This window comes from Pieris brassicae, chromosome 1 (genome assembly GCF_905147105.1).
Source record: "Pieris brassicae chromosome 1, ilPieBrab1.1, whole genome shotgun sequence".
In the NCBI taxonomy this organism is placed as follows: domain Eukaryota; kingdom Metazoa; phylum Arthropoda; class Insecta; order Lepidoptera; family Pieridae; genus Pieris; species Pieris brassicae.
In genome coordinates, this window is record NC_059665.1 from 3,429,156 (window position 1) to 3,453,756 (window position 24,601).

The following is a 24,601-nucleotide window of genomic DNA, read 5'->3' on the forward strand; positions in this document are numbered from 1 at the left end:
AATACTCTTCACAGTGTCCGCAATTTATATTTCACACCTTAGGTTACATTTTTAAAGTTTTCATACGGATTATTGAAATAATATATTTTAAATCGATGCAGTAGTTTAGGAGCTGATAAGTAGTTTTAAAATTCTTTGTAGAAATAGCAAGTCATAATAACATTTGGATCGATGATAGCCAAGTCATTGGTATATCACCTGACTTGTTGGATGGATTCTCTTAGTTGAAAACAAAACATAGTGAGGAGACACGTCTTTGACTCAAAAATACATCTGCCTTCATTTGTGGTTACGGGACTTCATACACTATCTCATACTTTAATTATTTATGTTACCTACACGTTTAACAGCGAAATGTGTCAAAACAATAGAGTTTGAATGGAGCCGGAATGGGGTGCGATGATAATTTTAAAGTTGGCTTCTAAAAGGCAATCTGTGCGCAACACCAAGCGTACTTAAACAATGCCGCTGGGAAAATAGATTAAGCGGCCTTTTAGTGAAACTATTTTAAATCGTGAATAATTTTATAATTTTCAACATTTATTTTTTTGCAATGCATTGATGAAGGTTTTAAAGGCTTTTAATAATAGTTTGTAAAAATATGTGAATAATGTTATCAAATACAACTACTATATTATGCGCGTGCGATGACTAATTATATTATTAAACACCTGCACATCTATTATCGAGTTTTAAAAAGGCATAATAATAACTCTGTATTCTGACAAAATGATATGGAAAACGCTGCATTTCATTTGTATATCAACAGGATTTCTAATAGACATTATTTTAAATAAAAAGTATATTAGAAATAGGAAAAATATATATTTCATACTTTATATGAGATATTCGTCTACCGTATAAAATATTTAACCCGCTTCATTTACATATACTAGAGACGACACATTAAAACAGTACCGACCGCTCTAGCACCTATAGATTCATAAATAACTAAACTAAACTTTATCATAAACTCATAAGGTTTATTTTTGCGCGTATAAAATATATTTAATGGAGGTGTTTTGTAGCCGCATCAGAAGTAACGCAGAAATTATCGCAAGTACCTCATAACTTGAATGAGAGCAATTTTCCAAAGTGAATTTTCTATGAAATCACCCATTCTTTAATGTTATTTACTTATGTCCGCGTTCGCGAAAAAGCGTCCGTGTAGTTTTTAAGGGGGGTCTTTATCAATAATATATTATAAAATCGTTTAATATAAACCATGCCAAATCAGTAAAAACTGTTAATACTTAATATTAAATACTGTTTATTTAATTTGCAAATTTTCCAAGTTCTTTAAATTAACAATTTTTCGATGATTGGTACTAATACTTGATAATAAATTAGTACCTTAATCTTTATAGAATCTATATAAATTATGCGTTTGACAAAGTTGATAAAACCGTCGTTCCGATATATATATATATATATATAAAAACGTTCACGTCAGTAATATTTTTAGTAGGATAATATTACCGTAGTTTATTATGTAATAAACCCGTCTTTACCGCAAAGTATTTAATCTAATACCCGTTTAAAAAAAGACAGTAAGACAGGTACCGAATTATTGTTCTTATTTAAAATAGAATATACATTTTAAAACATTAAGATTTCTTCGTAAATATTGTATAGAAAAACCTTATCCCCCACATATTAGGCTGTCAACAGCAGAGCAACTCGCTTCAGTACACCGCTGTTACTGCGGTGAATAGCGCACTGAATCAAACAATTTGGAACTACAAGTTGAATCTTAAAAAAAATAATTGTTATCGCCTCCGTGACGTAGTTGTTAACACGTGTAGTGTGTTAGTGGAGGTCCGGGATGTGGGGTTCGAAGGCTATAATCGGATCTTTGTGATCTTTCTGATCTTTATAATCTATAAACCTGTTTTATAATGTTATGTGAGATATAACGCTCTAACAATTGAAAATCTCGGAGAGATTTAAAACATTTAACACAGTTGATGTTACAACGAACAACCGTTGTGATTCCAAAAAAATATAACATTCTCCTTGGTTCACGCGTACTACATATTTAAATATATTATTTCATACACTTATCAACGTTTCGAGTGATTTTCATCAATCGTGGTCAGTCTGCTATTCAACAGTCTCCACCACCGTTAAAATTTCTTCAACCAATTAGTTACGTAACGTTTTACGTAATTACGTAAAAACAACTTTTCACAATCAACAGCATCAATACCGTTGATTAAAGACCAAATTCCAGGACGTGTCGTCAGCGGCAAACTGCAGTATCTATGTATAGATGACAGTTAACAATTGCATAACATAGGCCTTGATAACTACACGGGCCGCAACGCAAGGTCAATAGCATACCTATTGTTCAACTTAGGTTACACTTTATAAAATAACTTGTTTCTGACCCAAGTTCCGTCCCTGGAGTCTCGTATTGTGCGTGGTAAATAAAACTTTCTTTCTGGATACATTTATGATATTATGTTAGCAAAAAATGTATTTGAATATTATAGTGAACTCATAAATTTTGAAAGAAAACAATTTTTTAACGGGATTAAAGCTATTTGTATTATTATAAACTTATAATTATTTTACTTAATTTTTGTTCGAAATACATAATTTCATTTTAATAATTTTTGATGAGGATGATCTCAAATATTTTTTCTCGGCCGACCGTCACGTTTATTAGTTGAGTCATTGTTGAGATTTACTCGGGTGACGTTAGACACATTTTTATTTTGATATATACTTTTTGTTAACTATAATTGATAATAGTTACATCCACTATTTAGAATTTTATAGTGAGTGCTTTGTGCGTTTTTGTGAACTATCGTGAGGCAAGGTATTAGAATCAGTCTAACCTCTCTTTGTTCCCAAACTAATAGAATTTCTCCAAATCCTTACGGCTGATAATATTGTGTGCTTATTGTGTTCTTCCTGGTAAGAAGATATTGTAACGAGGTATGTACTCAGTACTGTAGTATAAAATTGTGTATCGACGACCACCGAACCGTTCTTTGTGGTACAAATTTAAATTTTCCGACGTTTCGCGTGCTTTACAGCGTGCGTGGTCACGGTGACTGAAGACAAAAGGTGTTGAATGTCAAAAGTATCAGAGCTGTAGAGAAGGTTGTGTTATCTGTATTTATTTCCCCGGAGTTGGTATCGACTAAAAGATGATGGGTTTTTGCAGAAATGACTCACGGTGCCCTCTATCCTCTGTCCTCTCATTTCTGCAAAAGACAATACCACGTAAATTTTGTTGTTTAAATAAAGTACCAACAGTCAGTCTTTACTGTTACGGTATTATTTAATATTCTATATTACTAAAGTTCTAATGAATTGGAATGGAGTCTTTCTTAAATTAGAATGTATTTTATAATGCGCAATAACTTAAAGTAATATTTTGAAATTCTTATTTTAACTGCCATGTAATCCTAGGATATTATAGACAAAGATATCACCGAGTAGTTTTCACGGCCGGTACATATACACAAATATAGTATATACACACATATATAGTATATGTATAAAAAATCGGTGGAGTCTTTGTATAACATGTGCCTTTATATCATAGTAGGGCAGTAGCCGAAATAGGTAGACAGGATATTGGTGCTTATAAAAAAGGAAAATGCTAACATGTAACTCCAATAATTTTGAAAACTGAAATTCAATTGTGAGGATCTATGAACATATGAATTAATTTGTGTGTAAACTCCGTAAATGCATGACATAAAAAGAAAGACAATTAGTTTGAATTTATATCCAGACTTGATTTACGGAAATCACGACACAGTGGCGGACATCTACATAAAGTTTATCTAGTTCTAAAACTTTGTAATATTCTTCTTATACTTCAAATGAAATTCTTAACTAGTTTCAGTTTAGTCCCGAACTAGTAAAAGTGAGGAAATTGAAACAACGAAACAAAGAAATAATAAATTGTTTTAGTATTGTGAAAGCTCAGTTGAATGGTTTTATAACTGTTAAAATTTTTATAAACGTAATGGCGAAATGTGAATCGAAATCGAATTTCATATTAGTGGAATCGATTATTAAATATTGCACATATGATCCCTCGAGATTCATACAATTTAAAATTCATTAAATTTAAAATGTAACTCAAACAAAATCTCGCAGATACCAAATAAAAGTTATCTGTTAGAAGAGTTGAATAACACTAGTGTTTACAAATGAGTTAGTGAATTATGGGAGTTCGGAGGTATTTTAAAAAGAGAATAGAACTCACATCCGATGGATAAATTTTATCGAAGTTTTTTTGTATTAGTCAAGCGAGGAATTTGTTCTCGACAAAAAGTTTTTCCCAGCATTTCCTGATTACTAGGCAGAAAAGCTGTCCTAGTCCAATTTACTTAATATGTAACCTTTTCATATGTTTATTACATTATATGTCCATAAAAGTAACTAGCCATTTATCAGTCAATAATGTATTGTATTGGAAAATTGTAATCGGCAGCTATAATTAACGTCAACAAGGTGCCACAATGAATATTCATATTCCCAGGAACTATCGTAAAGCATGTTTTCCAATTCGCGTCGTGTATGCGTGTGTTGAGAATTAATTAATTGGCAGCGAGCGTTGGGCCGCAGATGGGGCAGAAACATGCGGTCATTACATTTTATGGTCGTAGCAGATGGCAACGTCGCTAATAGCTTGCTGCAATTCACGCGCACTACGGCAGCTACGGCGAATTTGAAATTCAGATCAATTTGATTATTCAGACATAATTGAATTTACGTCCGGACGGTTAAATGACTCTAATACCCGTCAGACAAACAAAAACAAGGGAATAAAATGATAAGATCATTAATGGCACTAATAAAAAACCTATTATAGTTTGATACCACTTTCTGTAAGCAATGGCTAGTTGGTTAATTTAATTTGATGGAGAGTGTGAACTTCATAAGACAGCTTCATCCAAGGAAGCTTCATTGAGATATTTAGTATTAATTTTGTATTTGTTGTATTTGCAGGTAATTTTCAAGGAGATATCGCAATACCAGACGTCGATTACTACAAACCTAGAAACGCTCCGAGTTCCTCTAAAATTAATAAATCCCTTCAAGAAGAAGTTGAAAGACTAAAAAAGGAAGTCTTGTTGGAGGGTCTTCAAGTAGAAGAAGAGGGATTGCCTGACATCCTAAGAAAAAGAACCAAACAACCATTACAGTTATCACAAGAAAAACCGAAAAAGTATAATGAAGCTTCTATTTCTTCTAAGGTACTCTAACTTCTAAATATACATAACATATTAATCTTTGGATGGTGGTATTTTTCTTTTTTGTGATTATTTATTAATTTTCAGGTTCTACCAGCAGGGCTGGATAAATCTCTTTTGCTAAAAAATGGGAAATTACCACCCGGTGAAAATTTGGATTACCTCGAACCTATCAACTCCGTAAATCAAACTAATCATAATATTATTGTTGATAATTTGACAGAATCAGAAAGCCTAGAACAAGACGGCGTTTTAGTTGTAAACATTTCAAATGATAATGTGTTGAATCTTGACGAACTCTATACAAATATTAAGTTGTCAAATAATTCACCTAAAGCAGAAGAAGTCAAAAATAAAATTCAAAGTAACAGTCGCGAAATAACTGGAGATTCAAATAATAATAACAATATTAAATTCAAGTTACCTGAAAACGCAACAGTGGCACCTGCACCAACGAACGGAGATTTGTCATCTAGTGTTCTAGATGATAGGAATCAAACTATAAATAGGGCCGATAAAACGAGCTATAAACTAAAACCAGAGATAAATGAAACTAACGATTTACTAAAACCAACGGAAAGCCTACAAACGTTGATTGATGACTCCAGTGAACACAAGCGGCACAGAAGAAGGAGACATGGTAATAGAAGAAGGTAAGTAGAAATTAGTGCATTGTTGTTACGATATTTAATTTATATTTGTATTTATTATAATGCAAAGTTTCTTCCAGACTACGCAACATACAGTCGATTGAGGAAATGGATAAAAATAGATCGAAGTTGTCAGAAGAAGACGATCAACAGAGAAAGAAGTTTTTTCGGCATCATAAGAAATTTCGAAATGAACTGGAATACAGGAAATTTGAAATACCCGTGCATGAGTTCGAAGATAAGTTTGACGTTAAGCCACCACCAAAGGTGCCTTTAAAGAACGATTCAGAAATTTTCCAACACTGGTTTTTTCGTGACTCTGATATAGACTTAGAAGAAGCCGAAAGTCAATTTTATAATAAAACTGAGGATAAAATAAGGCACCGTAGTGCTCGCGCGGCAACAAACAGAAAAGAGCGGATATGGGAAAACGGTGTGATTCCATATGAAATTGACGGGAACTTTAGTGGGGCTCATAAATCTCTATTCAAACAAGCTATGAGGCATTGGGAAAACTTTACTTGCGTCAAATTCGTCGAAAGAGAGTCCGGACACACGGACTACATTATTTTCACAGAGCGGCCCTGTGGGTGAGTAAGTCAATATAAAACAGAAATTCGACCTAACTTCACGAACATAAATGTTTTATTAGTGAAAAAAATAATACAATTTTTAGATGGAGATTACCATAAATTCTAAATGAATGCGTAAGCAATTTTCCTGTTTAATCAAATGAAGTCAAATCGATTCAATTGGCAAATTAATATCGAGTTAATTCAATTTCATATCCAAATTGCCATTGCCCAAATTTAATTAATTTTGTTAGAAGTTATTTTAGCACAGATATTTTATTTCTAAGTAAGATGAATTTATGCCATGTCGTTACCTCATTTTAATTAGAAAAACTGTGTTAAAATTGTTGTGGTGGCTACAGGTTTGTGTTTTAACATTTGTTAGGTCTCCACCTACCCTTTAACGTAGAGCTACGCTTATTAGTTAAATGTACATTGTTCATTCATTGTTAAAGCTTAGACCGAAAATAATATAACGAATGATCTATTATGTATTTAATATATATACACTTGGATTCTATAGCTTATTCTCTATCGCTCGGTTTCTATATACATATCTAATATCGGTCAAACATACCATCAAACGAAGTTACTACGAGAACTAAATTTTTGGAGCATTTAAATTTCCATTTAAAATCAATTTCTTTATGCGATTTCTTTTGTTTGAAATGCATTGATTTTCCATACTTTTTGTCATACATAGTCAATATAATGTCAAAAACTAACATTATCGTATGCAAATACTTGACAAAACTATTATAATTTTTGACGATACACATTAACACGTTTTACGTTAAAGATATAAAGTAAGTAAAAGCTCAGTTTCGTCATTGATACACTGATCATTTGGAAACTGCTATAAAAATTGTACTAATAAATTTTCTCATATGTAATTAGGTGTTGTTCCTTTGTCGGAAAACGGGGTAACGGTGCTCAAGCGATATCCATTGGAAAGAATTGTGATAAGTTCGGTATCGTTGTACACGAGCTTGGTCACGTTGTCGGCTTCTGGCACGAGCACACTCGACCTGACAGAGACAGGCATGTCCAAATTATCAGGGATAATATAATGACAGGTGCGTAAAAAAACTTATTCATTAAAATACATTTATAATACTTGTAAGAGATAGTTTTAACTATTAAAATACAAAAGTATCCCGACGTTACGCTTTATAACAAGACATTAATTGTATAATTACTGAAACAATATTCATAACTGTTATACTTATGTAATAACACCATTCATTACAGATGAATCTCACTATTAAAAATCACTTCAAGGCAAAAAGTCTGTGATAAAAAGTCAAAATATAATAATAAATAACATTTGCAAACACAGTCCAACTACTTTGCGGTTAATATAGCACTATCTCTTTAACCAGGGTTACTAACTGAGCTTAACTAAGTCATTGAACGAGTACAGTTACTCTTTCTTAATACAGAGCCTTATATTTTTCTTACCAAGAGCCCCATTATTTATGTTTACTGATACAACGTATAACATATTGGACACAATATCCCGCTTCATTTGGTATCCCTAAGATAAGAATAATAAATAATTGTCGTGCTGAGGAAAGGTTTCGATACAATCAAGCGATTATTTATCACTTATCGATATAGTTAACGGCAACAGGTAATTCCAAAACGGTGAAAAAAATATTTACATCATGCAATAATACGATAATCATTTTTAACTTTAAATCACTTTACAAATTCGAGTATAATACTATCGGTTGTCGAATTCTTCGATTATTTTCCTATATTTTTTTAATAAGCAGTAATTAATATATATGCATAAATATAATTTTTTATTTGATATTTAATTTTTTATCGCTATTTATGCCCATTAATAATAGACTATCTAAAATAAAATTATCTTTTCAAACTAAAGCCCTATACCGAATAGTTCTTAATATATTTGTGCGTTCAAAAAACCTTTTTAAAACCGTTTATGGAAAACTTTTTACTATTTTAAGCTTATTACGTATATAATTGAAATAGTAAAAATATATTTCGTCGTGTATATTTAAGTAACAGTAGTGTTAGCCTAGTGGCGTCAGCGTGCGACTCTCATCCCTGAGGTCGTAGGTTCGATCCCCGGCTGTGCACCAATGGACTTTCTTTCTGCACATTTAATATTGGCTCGAACGATAAAGACAAAACATCTTAAGTTCTACTAATAAATTTATACATAATAAAGCTAACAATCTCTAAAACAAAGATCTATTTTCGATTGAGTATTTAAATTAAAAAATAGCTATTTAAGGTAATATATTCATGAAGGTGCTTAATTAATAGCGGAAGTGTTTTACCTGTCAACAAATATAAGCCGTAACTGGAAAATTAAAACGTCTTCCCCAGTACGAAATTGCTTAAGTGGCATGGCGTGTACTCAATCACCCACTGTGGGAGCTGTTAACTGTAATTACGTAATCTACTTATACCGACAATTGTGCTAATTAATAATGAAACGATTCAGTTCTCTGAAAGCTTTACATGAAACGCATAAGGTTGTTAGATTTGTTAGTTATATACAAATTATATTACAAAATATACCTTAAAAAAACCGTAAAAAAAGCTTTGCTTTTCTGTATTTTTATCCTAATATGTCCATAAAATATCTTACCACGATAGTAGGTAACTATCGTTTTCATAACTATTGCGTGATTGTAAATTGAAAATTTGTATTTTCTCCTTTTTAAAGCAACGTATTCCAATACTTCATCACCACAGATGTAAAATGCATGTAAATTTTTTAAATATTACACTGCGTACGAGTAAAAAGAATAAGAAAATAACAACACTTTAGTGTCCCAGTCCATTGGGGTCACGAGACTGCCCCCTAACAAGGTAAAAAGTGGATTTGTAGTAAAATGTGATCTACAACTGTGCATCGTGCTGTGCAGAACATAGTACAGTGTTTTTACTACAAACTTCTATAACGGTAACGTAGATAAATACTACTTACTATACGTACTTTAATATCAGAACTCATATGTTCGTTTGTGGTGATTTCAATGATTTTTCTTCGGTTTCTTTGGGACACGTAAGGATTTATTTCGTTTCGAAGGATTTTATATTGAATTGCTAATTCCGTCAAAGATACGTCATAACCGTAAAGTGTGAGTGCGTCGTGTTACGTGTAGCCTTCAAATGTGATGCTTGACCCGAATCTCATTGCGGCTCAAATCTTTACAAACGGTATGTTGCGTAACTTTATTAATAGTCCTCGTATTTCCTTAATTGTATAAAAACCTTGAATAGATTGCTTAAAAAGATGTGTTTCATGTGTATTTGTCCTATACATACGACCTTATTGAAATAAAATATTCTCATACAATTAAGATGTAATTAAAAGTTAAAAATATTTACAATGTATATATTGCACATTTTATATCGGGAATATTGTTTTTAGCTCATGACTCACACATGACCATGACGTTATATTTTTTTACATTATTAATGAATAAAGTGCAATAAATTACTGCATATGCATGCATCATAACTAGAAATATATGCATCATAACTAGAAATATAACAGGAAACGTCGCGTCATTTACATCACGTCATGAATGCTCTGTATTTTTATAGGAAAAAGGGTATCACGGTACTTCCTGTTTATTTGAATTTCGAACAACATATGAATTCAAATAACACACTGAAGTGAAAATTCTTGTTCGATCAAAGCGCTTTTTATCACTACAGACTAAATTTAGAATTCTATACGTATTTGTTACGAGTTAAAATAATTTCATTGAATAATCGTCGATTCGTTGATTTTTTCTATGGAATAATTTACGTATTTAGTAACAATGCTTTTATTCATAGCCATCCTCCTTTCTTAGTTTTCTTAATAAACATCAAAGTACGTGTATATGAAATCCGGTAAGTTTTAATGGGGCATAGTATTGACCCATTGCTTCCTAGTTTTTTTTCTTTAAAACAAGCTCTTCGTTCTGACATATATCATAGATGTTTGTGTCTATTTCAGGCACTTTTATTAACACTTGAACGTGGTTTTCACGATACATATATTTAATAATGTATCCATATTATTAAAATAAACATTATTTTAACTAAAAGTAAACCAGTGGCGCTACAACCCTTAGACGTCTTAGATCTGTTGTATGATGTTTTCTATGTTTTAATCCCCATAAGATCAAGTGCTAATTATGCACATAGAAATGTGTACGACGATTCTTGACACGGGTGAGAATCACATTTTATATCGGATATATTGTTTTGTGAGAATCTTAAGAGAGAAATATAGAAAAATCATGTTTTTCGTCCTTACATATTTTGCGGTTCGCGCGACTCGCCGACAGTTCAATTATCATTATTCATCGTTTTAAGCCACCTTTTATCATGCAATTTGTAATTAGGTATATATATAAATTTTAATGGCAGCGTATTTTTGCTGTAAGACGCTTGGACTGATTTGGAAAAACGTTTGTTTATGGTCATACAGTATAAACCCTGATTTGCTAAATTTCTTTAAAACTCTCACTTGAAGCGATTTCAGTATCATTTATTATATTAACTCAAGGTCACAGATCCAGATTAAGCATTTTGATTAGTTTTTTGTATTATTTTTTTTGTTATTAGTAATTGTTTTGTCTAATATTTGTATAATCTCTACGTGTATGTCATGTTTGCCTTTAAGTGCTTGTCACATTAAAAATAGTATTTTGTGGTTACACATGTATCAGTGTGCCGAGCGTTGGCAAGCTTTTATCAATAAAATAAAATAAATACTTATACTCATACTTGTGTGTTTGAAAAGCACACCAGTGAAATTCATACGTGTCCGATATAGTTGAAAATAATTATACTTTTTATTGATAAATATTTATCACGAAATATAGACGAGTGATATTCACTACATTTTTAATAAAACTTAAGTGTACGGCATCGATGAAAAAAATGCTGTTCGTTTGTTTCATTAAAACTAGAGAATGGATGGACCAAATTTGGCTAATTTTGATATTGAAATATTTGTGTTACTACATGAGTATATGTTTAATTTGTAATTAGAGTCCAAAACCAATTTTGATGATTTTTTTGTGCGTGTTGAAGTGGGTTCGAAAAATCGTTTAGATTTACAATTAGATCTTTTTATTATTAAAGGCCAGTACCCCGGGTCGTCTATTATATAATGATTAGGCCCTTACATATGAAATTGACGTATTGTATGGGAGGAACAAATGGTTGAATATATTTAACTAAACAAAGTATGTACCACTGCTATCTATGCTTCTTTTTAATATAACATGGCCAAGAGCGGCTCAAAATCTCTTAAAACGAGGTTAAGCTGTTAAGATTGATTTGCTAAAATATACATATATATATATATATATATCAGATAGTAATTTAATTTTTATTATACGTTAAACCTGTCCAATTTGTCTACTAAAAAACTACATCGTATATATACTCTTTGTCAAAATATTATGTAATAAATAAAAATTCCTTACTTAAAACAAGTTTAGTTGTAGCATAAGCGTGCGATTTCCATCCCTGTGATGTGTCAAACCAATGGATTTTTCTTTTATGTGCGAATTTAGCAAACAAACCTCATAAGGACGCTGACATGCCTGAAAGCTACAAAGTCGACGGCATGTGTCAGGCACATAGGGCTGATCACCTATCTGTCTATTAAGAAAAAAATTATCACACAACAGATATAACAATCTAAGGCAAACCCCAAGGGTTTTAGTGCCACTGGTTTACGTTTAGTTAAAACAATAAGAAAAAATGCAGTTTATTTGAATAATATGGATGCATTTTTCAATATAATAACTGTATCGTGAAAATCACGTTCAATTACCGAGAAAAATGTTTTATATGGAAATTTACTCCAGATATTAAGCTGTGCAGGTATTATAATCATAATACTCTCTTCTCACAATTCACATTTGTGAGAGCGTGATTTAAACGTGGAATGTTTTTTATGAAATATTTTTTCAGATTTAAGCATATTTAGCTTACTTTATCAAAGAGTGTTTTTTTTAAACATTATTTAATATAGGCAACATCAAAACAAATGTTATATTATGACAACACTCTTAAATTAATTTAAATAATAGAGTGTACCAAATATTAGCAACGACATTCGCGTGCCCTCTAACATTCCAATTCCTTAAAAAAAATTCTGATGGAAAGAAAATACGTAATGAATTCATGGTACATTCTTTCGAAATTTATAATTTACGTAATTATTTAAAAATTATCGACTAAAAAAATGTCTAGTCATTGCTTTCGATTTACGAGGATACATTTAAATTAAACTTATTATTACAATAGCATTTAAGTGGGATATTAATCATTTGTAGACCACGATTGCTAGTGGTTGCTGCGCTAGATACATGTTATAAAACCTCAAGATAATCTCAAGAACCACTACATTTTCATACGATTACATATTATCAATAGAGTGTCTCACGAGGAAACTTATAGGTATACAATTTGTCAAGGATCTGTGTACATTTGTTGTAGTATTTAAATGTTGAAGTTTTGGATAAAGTCAACGTTGGATTGCTAAGAATGTAATTCGGATTTATATCCGTTGAATAAGCTTTATAAATGAAAATATTACAGGACAAGAGTATAATTTCAATAAACTGACGGAGGAAGAAGTGAACTCATTGGGGCAGACTTATGACTATGACTCTATAATGCACTACGCGCGAAATACTTTTAGCAAGGTAGGTATTACATTATGAAAAGTTTTACTCATTTATTCCATCATAATTGGTTTAAACCGCTAAAATATTTATAGGATTTAATAAAATTATGACATAGTATTTAAAAAAATAATTTAGCGAGCTTGAAGCAGGTTTAAATCCCGGGTGATGGTTTTAATTTCAATTTAAGTGAAAGTATATAGTTGCTCATACCTGTTGTCGATTCGATAGAGTCGATTTGTCGTAATAATAAAGAAAATTTCACCTAAATATAAAACTCGTATAGAATGTAATTTGAATTATATTTGTATTATATTTACTATCGGTTACTTATCAATAAGCTTATTAATGATAGGCAAGTTTATTTACCTAAGTGTATATTTCTCCAGGGTACTTATTTAGACACGATATTACCGCTAGAAGTACATGGAAAGAAGAGACCGGAGATTGGGCAGAGAGTGAGATTGAGTGCTAGTGACATCGCCCAAACTAATTTACTTTATAAATGTGCTAGTAAGTATTATATAAATCTCTAATAAATTTTAAATCTCTACAAAAAAATTGAGTCTGGAAGACATCGCTTATAGGCGATAAGGATCGGTATTTTTACTTTAGTAATAAGAGCTACTTTATTATGAAACTAATTACATAGACATAAATTGTCTTTTGTTAACATAGATGTTACACATTAAGAAAAATACTTTTTGAACGAAACGTCGGAAAAAATTTAAAATGTAGAATTTTCAATTATAAACTTTTAATAATAAAACATAGCTTTAATCCGTTCAAAAAGTGTTTTTCTTAACTAATTAAATATATAATGTCTAAAGTAAAAAACACTTACTCAAAAACAGCTCTCTTAATTTATCACTATTAGAATTATCAATCAGATATGACCATAGACAATTGGTTTTATTTGAATATATGGAGTATTAGTCGAATATTTTACATGTAACAGTAACGACCTATTTTAAAATTACATGCTTCATAGTTGCGTCTCACATGTGGTACATAGCCTTCAATTCTTCCAGAATGCGGGAAAACCTTCTTAGGAAATTCGGGATGGTTCAACTCGCCGGGTTGGGGGACAGAAATACTTCCAGCAACACCAGAGCGCTGCGAATGGCGTATTGTTGCAACGCATGGGGAAAGAGTCGTTCTTAATATAACTGGTGGGTGTAGCTTTATAATATGTCATCTTATTTTTTAAATCTAACATTTAAGACTAAGTTAGTCTCGTAAAGTTACATCTATTTCTGTCATATTTCGTTTCCGCTGTGATGAAAGAGACAGTTGAATGATGAATTAAAACAATGCAAAGCGTTTCGAAACAGTAATATATGTGATTAAATATATATATATATATATATATATTGTAAATATAATTAAGATATGTTAAAGTAATAGATAGCTAATTCAAGAATACCAAATCTGATAACTGCCGTTATTCGAAATTAAATAAGTAAAAAAAAAATCGTTATCAGTTTTACTTATCTGACTCACACCATAATACGCTATATCAATTTAAAAAGCCATAAAAAGTCTCCAACGCTTAGGTGACAAAAGGCCATTTAAATCCGATCAGCAGTAAACTTTTATGGAGCTTTGAAACAGGAACACAATTGGAAATGTAGGTATGACCATGGCTCGTACTCTAAGAGGCACCCTAATTTTCAACAAAGTACCTCTTGAACCTTCGCCGAGTACTTTCATTCTGCTGATGCTTGCGAAAATGGTCTCTGTGTTTGAAGTAATATCTCTTGGACAATGCTAAATCGTAAATATTCTTATGAGCAAGTGGTCTATTACTTTTACCTTTTTAAAAAATATTTGCTTTTAATGGAAAAGGAGCTTTTTGAAATTGGTACATCTCTGGAAGGGCCTAAAGTGATATTGGTTCTGCGATGCATAGATGTATACATGGAGTTGTTCCAGTTGTTCTATGAAAACACAACATACATTAACTGCTACTTTTTTCAATAACAATTTTATGAGCTTTGTTCGGCCATGTAACATTTTTGGTATTGTTAAAAGTTAACGCAAATAGTTTATACAATAAGAATGAGTATGAATGTCAAGTGGAGTGAGAAAGAAGAAGAGAAAACAGAGGGAAGTGGAAGAAACTCTGTAACGATACTAACCCTTCAGAAATTTAAAGCGCGACGTAGATCATTAACTTATCATGCAATATAAAGTATCCAGTACAAATTATATACCATAATCCGATGTTATTGATAAATGGAATATTGAAATACACGAATGAATCACCAATTTATTAGTATTATGTTGATAAGCGTAAATACAAAATATATTCGCAGCGAAATTCAATTTTAATTGATTAAAATGGAGCGGAAATTGAAAGCGTTTATATTTTGATTGATCTGAATATAATGTTTAGCTTCCACTTATATTAATAATATAACTGGCGTAGGTATTCATGATACTTATATAATACACACACGTTATTGTTAATTATATGTTTCGTAAAATATTTGTGGTTTATGCTTGAATTTATTATTCCAAGGCTATAATAATCGAGTGGCGCTACAACCCTTTATGGGTATAAGACATGCTGGTTTCCTAGAGATGATTGATGATGACACGAGATATTCTTTCACCATACGAGCGAGTTTTAGACAGAAAGTTTGTGCTCTGAGTTTCTATGTGCGCAAAGGCCGGCAACGCAGTTGCGAACTCTCTAGGATGCTCATGGATATTCACATTGTCATATAACTTAACATCAAGTTATATAAAAAATATAAAAAAAACCGGATATCAAACCTACGACCTCAGGGATGAGAATCGCACGGTGTAGACAATAGTGACTTCAACTGTTTCACCACCTCATACTATAAGGTTATATGTTATTAATGAAATAGTCGATTTGTTTAAAATAAAAATAATCTAGAATTCATTTGTTAAATGAATATATTGGGGTGAAACGAGCATGTGGCCAGTAAAAAGCATGACATGTTTTTATTTCATAAATTTTGAAATGGGAGAAAAGAATTTCGTCTTTTTCTTATCTTTACTTAAAACATATACATTCTAAATAGAAATAAGTAAATCCTTATTGACTTTCGACATCATTGATCGTACAACCCAGCTCGTTTATTGAATACTACGACAAACATTTATTGTAGGCGTAATACAATGAGACAGCCTTCATGGAGTTATGTAATGTGAATCTGTTCAGAAAGAGATTTATTATGTTCTAAATTGAGTTATGTGTCAATTATATAACTCTTGAGGGTCGATTTGTTGTTTGAGGTTTCAAAATATGTTTGCATTGCCTTTTTTTAAATGACTTAATTTATGTCCCGTTTATTTGACAAGTATCTTACCAAGTTACTCAATCTGGCTGGCGACTATAAACACTATAAAACAAATAAAATAGAATTACTTAACAGGCGCTTGGTGCTTGAAATTTTTAATAAATTCTTTCCTTACATTGTTCCTACACAGTGGCTTCCATATTATATTCGACGAAATTCCGTAGCTCTTGTAGACCGAGAACGTAGCATCTAGGTTTAAATACACTATGGGCCAATATTTATTTACAATATTATTCACATTTACATATCGTCTCTATATATTTGTCTAACAAATTAACAATGTCAATTGTCCTTAATTACACTTTAGTGTATATTTTTACTTGTACTTTTTTATAGCAGCTTCTGTGAGGTTTCTGTTAAGTTAATAATTAAATGTCGTTTAACAATAAATATGTACATTTTTTATACCTAAGATTGCGACTGCCTTTGATGGTCGTTTTATTTTTATTACAATTATAATAATTATTTTTATTTTGTTAGAATTATTAATATTTATTTTCATTTGGTGTTAATTTTATGTATTATATTGTTACGAGCTAGGGGATCGGATAGAAAATGCCGTAGATTTCTTCAAAGGTTTATTTCTTGATAAATCAATGAGCAATTTATGAGCACAAATTAATTGCAGAGATGCACTAATTACACACACAAAAACAATCACTTATTACTTCACTTATGCACACTTCACACAGTACTTTATTACTTGTATTCACTTAATTCGCACTTTATCGCTTCGGTGTTTCTCTCTTGTTATCGCATTCCAAACTAAAGGCGACTAGTCGCGTTTCGGCTCGCTTATATATCCCTGGGAATAATTCTAAACAATATTCGAGAACTTTCTAGGCGGGCTTGCTACTGAGTAGCGATTGCACAATTCTAGAACGTCCGCACTCTTTGTCTCTTTCGCACGTTGCTCCGTCCTTGTCGTACGGCGTTCTAGAGTGCTCAGTCTAGTTTCGAGAAAGTTCTGATTTTCTCTCTCTCTCTCTCGTATCATTTCGTCCTTGTCTCACACCTAGAAAGTTTGGTCTAGAATATTCCTTCATCAAAGGGGTATACCTAGGCCTGAAAACGCCTGAAAACGGGTCTCCTGAAAACTGCACCACTCGACTACACATGTTCTGAAACCGACTGAAAAAAGGTTTCAGCTTCCTGAAAACTAGGGTAACATTATGAAAATTACAATTATCTAATATGTGATTGACCCTCTCCTGAAACGGTCAGAAATCATATTACAGCCTGCTGAAAAGTTCTCTAACTAGTGGAAAAATCTAGAAACATGCAGTCGACCCGTCTTCGTAACAATATATTTCTTCAAATACCTCGATAATACTTTTACCGCTTTCAGAAATCGATATCCACAAAACAGATGGATGCCGTTCAGAATGGGTCGATGTGCTTGACGGGTATATGCCTGATGCGCCCGTATTGGGCCGGATTTGTGGCTCCGGGAAGGGACCGCTACTGTGGTCCACGGGATCAAGACTAACCGTCGTTTATCAACCTGGACCGCGATCTAAACTGAATCGTGGATTTAGAGCTTATTATGAAGGTATTTAAAATTAGATATAGTAAAAAGAAGCCTGGTGTATCGGTTAGACGATGACTTTATTACAAGTATTTTCGAACGATAGCATAGTTTTAGACTAGTATTAAATGTAGTTTATTATCAACCCTTGAGTAGAGTATTAACTTACAGTCACTTACTCGTCGTTGAAATAAGCATGAAACTGATTACCGAAAAAAATACCACTAAAATCGTTAGGAATCGCCTTAATTTTTGTTTCTCATTGAATTCATTTTACAAACTCACGTTATAATAACTCATGATAAGACTCGAGCGTTGATAATTTTATTGGCTCTGACTTCAATAAATCAGAACGAACCCAAATCCTTCCGGTTCGAGATCCAATGTGTCCATTATTCAATTAACCCTTCCGTATACTTTGCCTGTTCTAAATGTAAACTTAGTGAACATTATTCTTTTGCACTGATACATGAAATAAGGAGATTTGGATAGGATTATTTAAATTAATTTTATTTATTAAGATTGTTGTCATTCATTGTTTTTTTTCTTCATAAATACGTGTTACGTGTGTTACGTCACATTATTGAGGGATTTCTAGCATGTTAATGTAATATTAGCAAATGTGATACTTTTATAACAACTGCATTGACAAATGACAAACAATTTATTTGATCTTTTGATTTCTTTGCTTATTTATCCCTCATTTTTTGCAACTTAATTAATGAATTGTGAAAGTATAGTTTGATATATCTTCATTCTAAGATATCTTCAAGAAACCACAAGGTTAACGGGTAGAGTCAACATTTACCCCTCTTTTACGTATTTTTAACGCTTCTTTTTGTGTTTACGGCGACAAAACCTAAATCATTACATAAATTAGTAATTTTTGTGAGGTTTTCGTTGTTTTTTTTTTTTGTTTTTTTCAACGTCTTTTATTTGTCTTCGCTTAGTGCTAATGAACGTAGAACGAAGATTACAATTTACACGATTCTCTTATGAAAATAAACAACGAAACAGACCGAATAGTGTGTGCTTATCCTTATTGGCGTATTACGGGACGTTATAACGTTGTTTTTACAAAATTTGCGATTTTATAAATATTAATATTAAACTTTTTTAAATACTTCTCGTAGAATTTGATACCTTATTATTAAGGTATATAATTAAAGTCGAAATCGATCAATTATAAATTAATTTTTTCATTCATATTTTTTTCTTTAATGAATTTGTAACATAAAATAACTTTTTGGTTATATTATAGTATATATAAAAAAAATACTCTTTTCTTACTAGCGGTATGCGGAGGCGACGTAGACGTCAATAGCAGTGGTCATTTGGAGTCACCTAATTATCCTGATGACTATCAACCGAATAAGCTCTGTGTTTGGCGACTCACTGTTCCTGAGGTAATTTAAGTAAATAATATTAAAAAAAATATTTGTGTCTTTTTCACACAATAATTATATAACAAATAAAATTAAATATAAAAGATAAGTAACATCGTAAAATTGAGGATAAACTGTGTAATTTGTACCATGACTTATTAATTTTTGTATAGAAACAGTCTATAAATGATAAAATTATTTAACAGGAGTATCAAGTAGCTCTTCGTTTCCATTCGTTTGAGGTGGAGAACCACGACACATGTAACTACGACAAAGTGAAAGTGCGAGATGGTGACTCCATGGATAGTCCACTTATTGGCATGTTTTGTGGGCACAAAATACCGCCAGATATCAGGTAAAATGTTACTTATGTATCCTGGTATAGGTAGGGTAATTTACGTGAAGCCGAAATCGTGTGACCCCAGAAATGTATGTAATTTAAAAAAACAATGATTCTACGAATAAAAAATGTGTGCGTGTACTAGTGTGCACACGTAATGAGTGAAACTTCTTTATGAAATTATTTTTTGAAAAATGATCTACTATATGCAACTTTACAGAATTTGGTAAAATAAAGTTAATGTGAATACAAATAATACAATTATTTCATTTTACCTTATTGCTACTAAGATTATTACAGAATTTCATAAATTTTAATAGAATTATTACTATCATTGTTATCGTTATTATATATTTTTGTTATTAATGGCTTCGAATCTCTTCAATCTCTTTTTTTGAGATATATAAATAATTTTACAGTATAAGATGATATTTTCACACAGGTCAACATCAAACAAACTTTTAGTAATTTTCGAATCAGACAGTTCGGTACAAAAAGCTGGTTTCTCTGCGACTTTTATGAAAGAGTTCGACGAGTGCGCTTCCATAGACCACGGCTGCAGCCATTCTTGTGTTAACACCCTCGGTGGGTATGAGTGCGCTTGTGATATTGGATATGAATTGCATTCGGATGGCAAGAAGTGTGAGAGTAAGTTAATATTATATTGTTTTAATTGTTTATTTAATTAGTCATTACGAAGGGGGTACAAAGTACACTGCTAATTTCTGTGTTATGATTCGCACGTTCGACTGCAAATTATATCTCAGGGTCGATGTTTGGGCTAAAAATTAAGGAACGCTACTTTTCCTATTTAAATGGTCGCCTCAAGCTTAAACGAACATCAGTGGATACGAACGTAACGCTGTTGGACTTACGCCTGATTGTGAATAGCGAGTAATACTACACTTATCATAAAGTTAGAGTCATACTTATCATAACTTTAGAGTTAAACTATAAAGAACTCGACTTGGAGAACTTTAATTATTATTATATGCTTTCTTTCTATATGCACAATTATCACTCGTTCGAAAAACATCGTGAGGAAATCATGCCTCAAATTTAAAAAAATCGACGGTGCCTCTCCTACAGATGACTGATCACCTACTTGCCTGTTTGAAAAATAATGTTCATGAAATAAATTTAAGCGCCTATGGTTTTTAGCCTACGGACTTAACATAAGGTTTCCTTTCTCAGTGTTTTAAAACAACAGAGAAATTATAAATAACTGCCGCATAAATCTTATCGATAGTATTTTTTACTGAGGATCATAAGAGCTGGTTCATTTCGGTTGGGGTGAAAATTAAATTCTTTACAAATCGTATTACAGACGCATGTGGTGGTGTACTATACACTCCAAATGGAACAATTACATCGCCATCATTTCCCGATCTATACCCTCCATCTAAGAATTGTTTGTGGGAGATCGTGGCACCTCCACAGCATCGGATAACACTAAATTTCACCCATTTCGACTTGGAAGGCAGCAATAATATGTATCACCAGGTAATACAGATCAAATTTCTTATTACTTTTTTTAAAAGAACTTAAAAATTTAATATACACCTAAAAGTCGTTCTTAAAACGAAAACAAATACTTCAAGATATTTATGTTAATATTTTAAGTTCATTTTGAACTTTTTTGATTATTAAGGAAAGCGTCATTAGACACAAGCGTGGCGAAATTGTTATTCTAATTATTTTCAATCAATAAATGTGACGTTACTACTATACAGTAAATAATGTATTTATTGCAGTAAAGTGCTTAATATGTTCGCTAACCGTAAGATATAAAAGACATCAATTAATAAATATTATTTGCATAGTAAACATGAGATACACACATTTAAATAAAACTTATGGTAAGACTTATCGCGAACTATATGTCAAACCAATACACTTTTGATATACGGTAGTGAGACAGTTTTAGTCAGATGAATAATTCAATAGTTGTGATTTGTGAAATAATTTCCTATAATATTTTTTCATATATGGCATTGACCTAATATTTCCTTGACATTCCACGCAATGAGTACTATGATCATTTCCGAATGAAGGTTACGATGAATTAGAAGGAAGATCGCAATTTTGATGTCGTGGGCAGCTCGTTAGCTCATTAATCTGGGTGTCAAGAACTAGGTCTAGTTTTTTTGTAAATATATACGAATTGTATGTTTGATCAAACAAATTCGCAATTTTCGTTCATTTTATAGGCTTAAAAACAAATAAAATTGCGATAAAGAAATATATTTATTAGGCATTTCAAATTTGAGTTCAGTATTTATATAAGAGCGATATTTTTCAGGAATGTGAATATGACAGTGTAACAGTCCACTCGCGTTTGGGTGCCGATGTTTTACGGCGACATGGAGCATTTTGTGGCTCCATTTTACCTCCTCCTGTCACTTCAGATGGCTCTGTCCTAAGAGTTCAGGTGAGTTTATAAACCTTGGAAACCTTTGTAATTTATTCACGCAATTACCACATATTTAAGATGAAAATAAAAATAAAGTAGCTATAAAATTATCACAAATTGCAATTTTTTTAATTTAAATTAAGTGCAATTTTATTGAATTTAAAGGTGAAATCATTAGATAAAAATGATTACATGGTGTACAAAGACAAAATCACGGGAAATTTCGCAATATTACAATTCTTTTTTCAAATTTCGTCATCCGAGTCATTGACTTCCTAAAGTTTATCTCCAACTGAAAGTAAATATTATTTTTATTGAATATACTGAACTTCAATTTTAATTCGAATTTAAAAAAAAGTTTATAAGCTCTGTCAGAACTTAAACTACCAAGTAGGACTTTTCATTCAATTATCTATAAAAATCGATTTCAGTTTACATCAGACACATCAGTCCATCACTCAGGTTTCGCTGCAGCGTATTACATAGACGTAGACGAATGCTCGGACAATAATGGCGGATGTCAGCACGAGTGTCATAACACGCTGGGAGGTTATGAGTGCGCTTGTCATAGTGGCTTCACGTTACACCCCAATAAACACGATTGCAAAGAGGGCGGGTGTAAGCATGATATAACGCACCCACATGGGACTATTTTCAGGTGAGGAAACCCATGATTAAGTGAACAGAAGGAATTAATGTAAAATACCTTTTCCTTCATAAGAAAAAAATGATCAGGAAACAAATATAGGAAATTGAGACAAAGTCTAAGGGTTGTAGCGCCACTGGTATTTTACAACGTTATTTTATTTTTATTAAGACTTATTCTCTTCAGTAAAATTTTACAAAGGTAAAAGTAAACCCCCTAAGATATTAAAACTATATAAGTTGGCCAAAAAGCTAAAAAGCTTCAAAAAAATGTTCTACGGGAAGTCCTTAAGCTCAATCCCTAGTCTACAGAGTTATAATTTATTTATAATAATATACTGTTATTTCTAATAAATAAATCTACTTTTAAACTAAAAAAAACTAGTGGCGTGCCAGCCTTTAAGGTCGCGGTCTTAAATGTCTGTCATGTTTCGTGATCATTTGTTTTTTTCTCATAACCAAGTAGGTAATTAGCCTGATAAATACTGTCGACTTTTTGGGTATAAGGCATGCCCAGTTTCCTTATGATGTTCTTCACCGTACAAGCGATATTAAACACAAACTAAAACCCAATCATTTTTATGTCGGCAGTCCAAACTATCCCGACTCATATCCGTCCCGTAAAGACTGCGTGTGGCAATTTTCTACGACACCCGGACATCGTATCAAATTGATATTCAATGTATTTGAATTGGAGCCACATCAGGTCAGTCACATATGTAAATAGTTTGATAAGACGGCTTTCATATTATTTTATCAAAAATAAATATTACAATAAATACTATGAGTTTATATTTAGCCACAATAAATTTAAACAACTAGATTTTAAAAACTAAAGATCTTTTGGGTATATCTGTATTCACTTTACAATCAGTACCCAATCAATGCTATCGGTTAGAGTTAGCTATAATATTTAATGAATGTATAGTTTGTTGTGTGTTGACGCACCATTTTTCAAAACGGGCAACACTTTTAGACTCATATCTGTGCTGCCTACATTGAGTAAATCTTTGTTTTTAATTTATTTTATTACTATTAATTTCTTAAGATGTTATGTGCAACATGGTGTAATGGTTGCAGCTCCTTACAAACGCTGTATAAAACAAAAACCTGGCAATTAAAAACAGTGGCGGAGAATTTATTACCAGTTCTTCTCTTCCGTTCTACGCCCTTGATTTGAACTGGCAGTAATTATAAAATAAGAAGAATTTCATAATATAAAATTTAAAGTACTTTATTACTCAATTGTTGTCGATGCTTTCGGGAGTTCGTCCTTAATCGAGGGACGATACATACAGATACACTCCACCTCTAAAATATTATATCAACTACATTTTTTAAAATTATATTGTATTTTTATTGCTTGCTTTATGATTAATTTTACTTATGATATACAGAAATTTATTCAAAATAGTCTTTAATATTTCTGAATGAAGAAAATCCGATCAATTACTAAGTTTATAAGTCACTTTTTCGCCCGACGCCCCCCCCCCCGTAATTTGCCGTTTTCGAGTTCTCGCAAGTGCGAGATGTATATGGGCCGTTTAGTGTGCATAGCAGAGCATAGCGTGTTGCTTTTCGTACCAACACGGTCACGCACGCACATTATGACGATGTAGTTAGCAAACTCTTATTACCAGGAATGCACGTACGACCATGTAACGATTTACGACGGTGCATCAGCTGATGAGAAGACGTTGGGTCGATTCTGTGGCAGCAAGTTGCCACACCCTGTAGTCGCTTCACAGAACCTCATGTATGTGGTATTTAAGTCTGATGCCTCCGTACAGAGGAAGGGTTTCTTCGCTACTTATTCCACTGGTTGGTA

The 24,601-nt window shown here is 32.0% G+C and overlaps 1 protein-coding gene across 2 annotated transcripts in view; it reads left to right on the plus strand.

The window, feature by feature from the left end:
- Window positions 1-24,601, plus strand: part of LOC123719931 (tolloid-like protein 1) — a 60,805-nt gene that overhangs the window by 32,215 nt on the left and 3,989 nt on the right. For both annotated transcript variants that reach the window (XM_045676254.1, XM_045676261.1), the window contains exons 3-18: window positions 4,978-5,225; window positions 5,310-5,875; window positions 5,953-6,462; window positions 7,342-7,520; window positions 13,042-13,148; window positions 13,517-13,640; window positions 14,159-14,299; window positions 17,811-18,014; window positions 19,284-19,396; window positions 19,582-19,730; window positions 20,158-20,363; window positions 21,043-21,218; window positions 22,018-22,146; window positions 22,560-22,786; window positions 23,365-23,479; window positions 24,414-24,594. In XM_045676254.1, coding sequence (XP_045532210.1) covers window positions 4,978-5,225; window positions 5,310-5,875; window positions 5,953-6,462; window positions 7,342-7,520; window positions 13,042-13,148; window positions 13,517-13,640; window positions 14,159-14,299; window positions 17,811-18,014; window positions 19,284-19,396; window positions 19,582-19,730; window positions 20,158-20,363; window positions 21,043-21,218; window positions 22,018-22,146; window positions 22,560-22,786; window positions 23,365-23,479; window positions 24,414-24,594 — 3,375 coding nt within the window. The remainder of the gene's footprint in view (window positions 1-4,977; window positions 5,226-5,309; window positions 5,876-5,952; window positions 6,463-7,341; window positions 7,521-13,041; window positions 13,149-13,516; window positions 13,641-14,158; window positions 14,300-17,810; window positions 18,015-19,283; window positions 19,397-19,581; window positions 19,731-20,157; window positions 20,364-21,042; window positions 21,219-22,017; window positions 22,147-22,559; window positions 22,787-23,364; window positions 23,480-24,413; window positions 24,595-24,601) is intronic.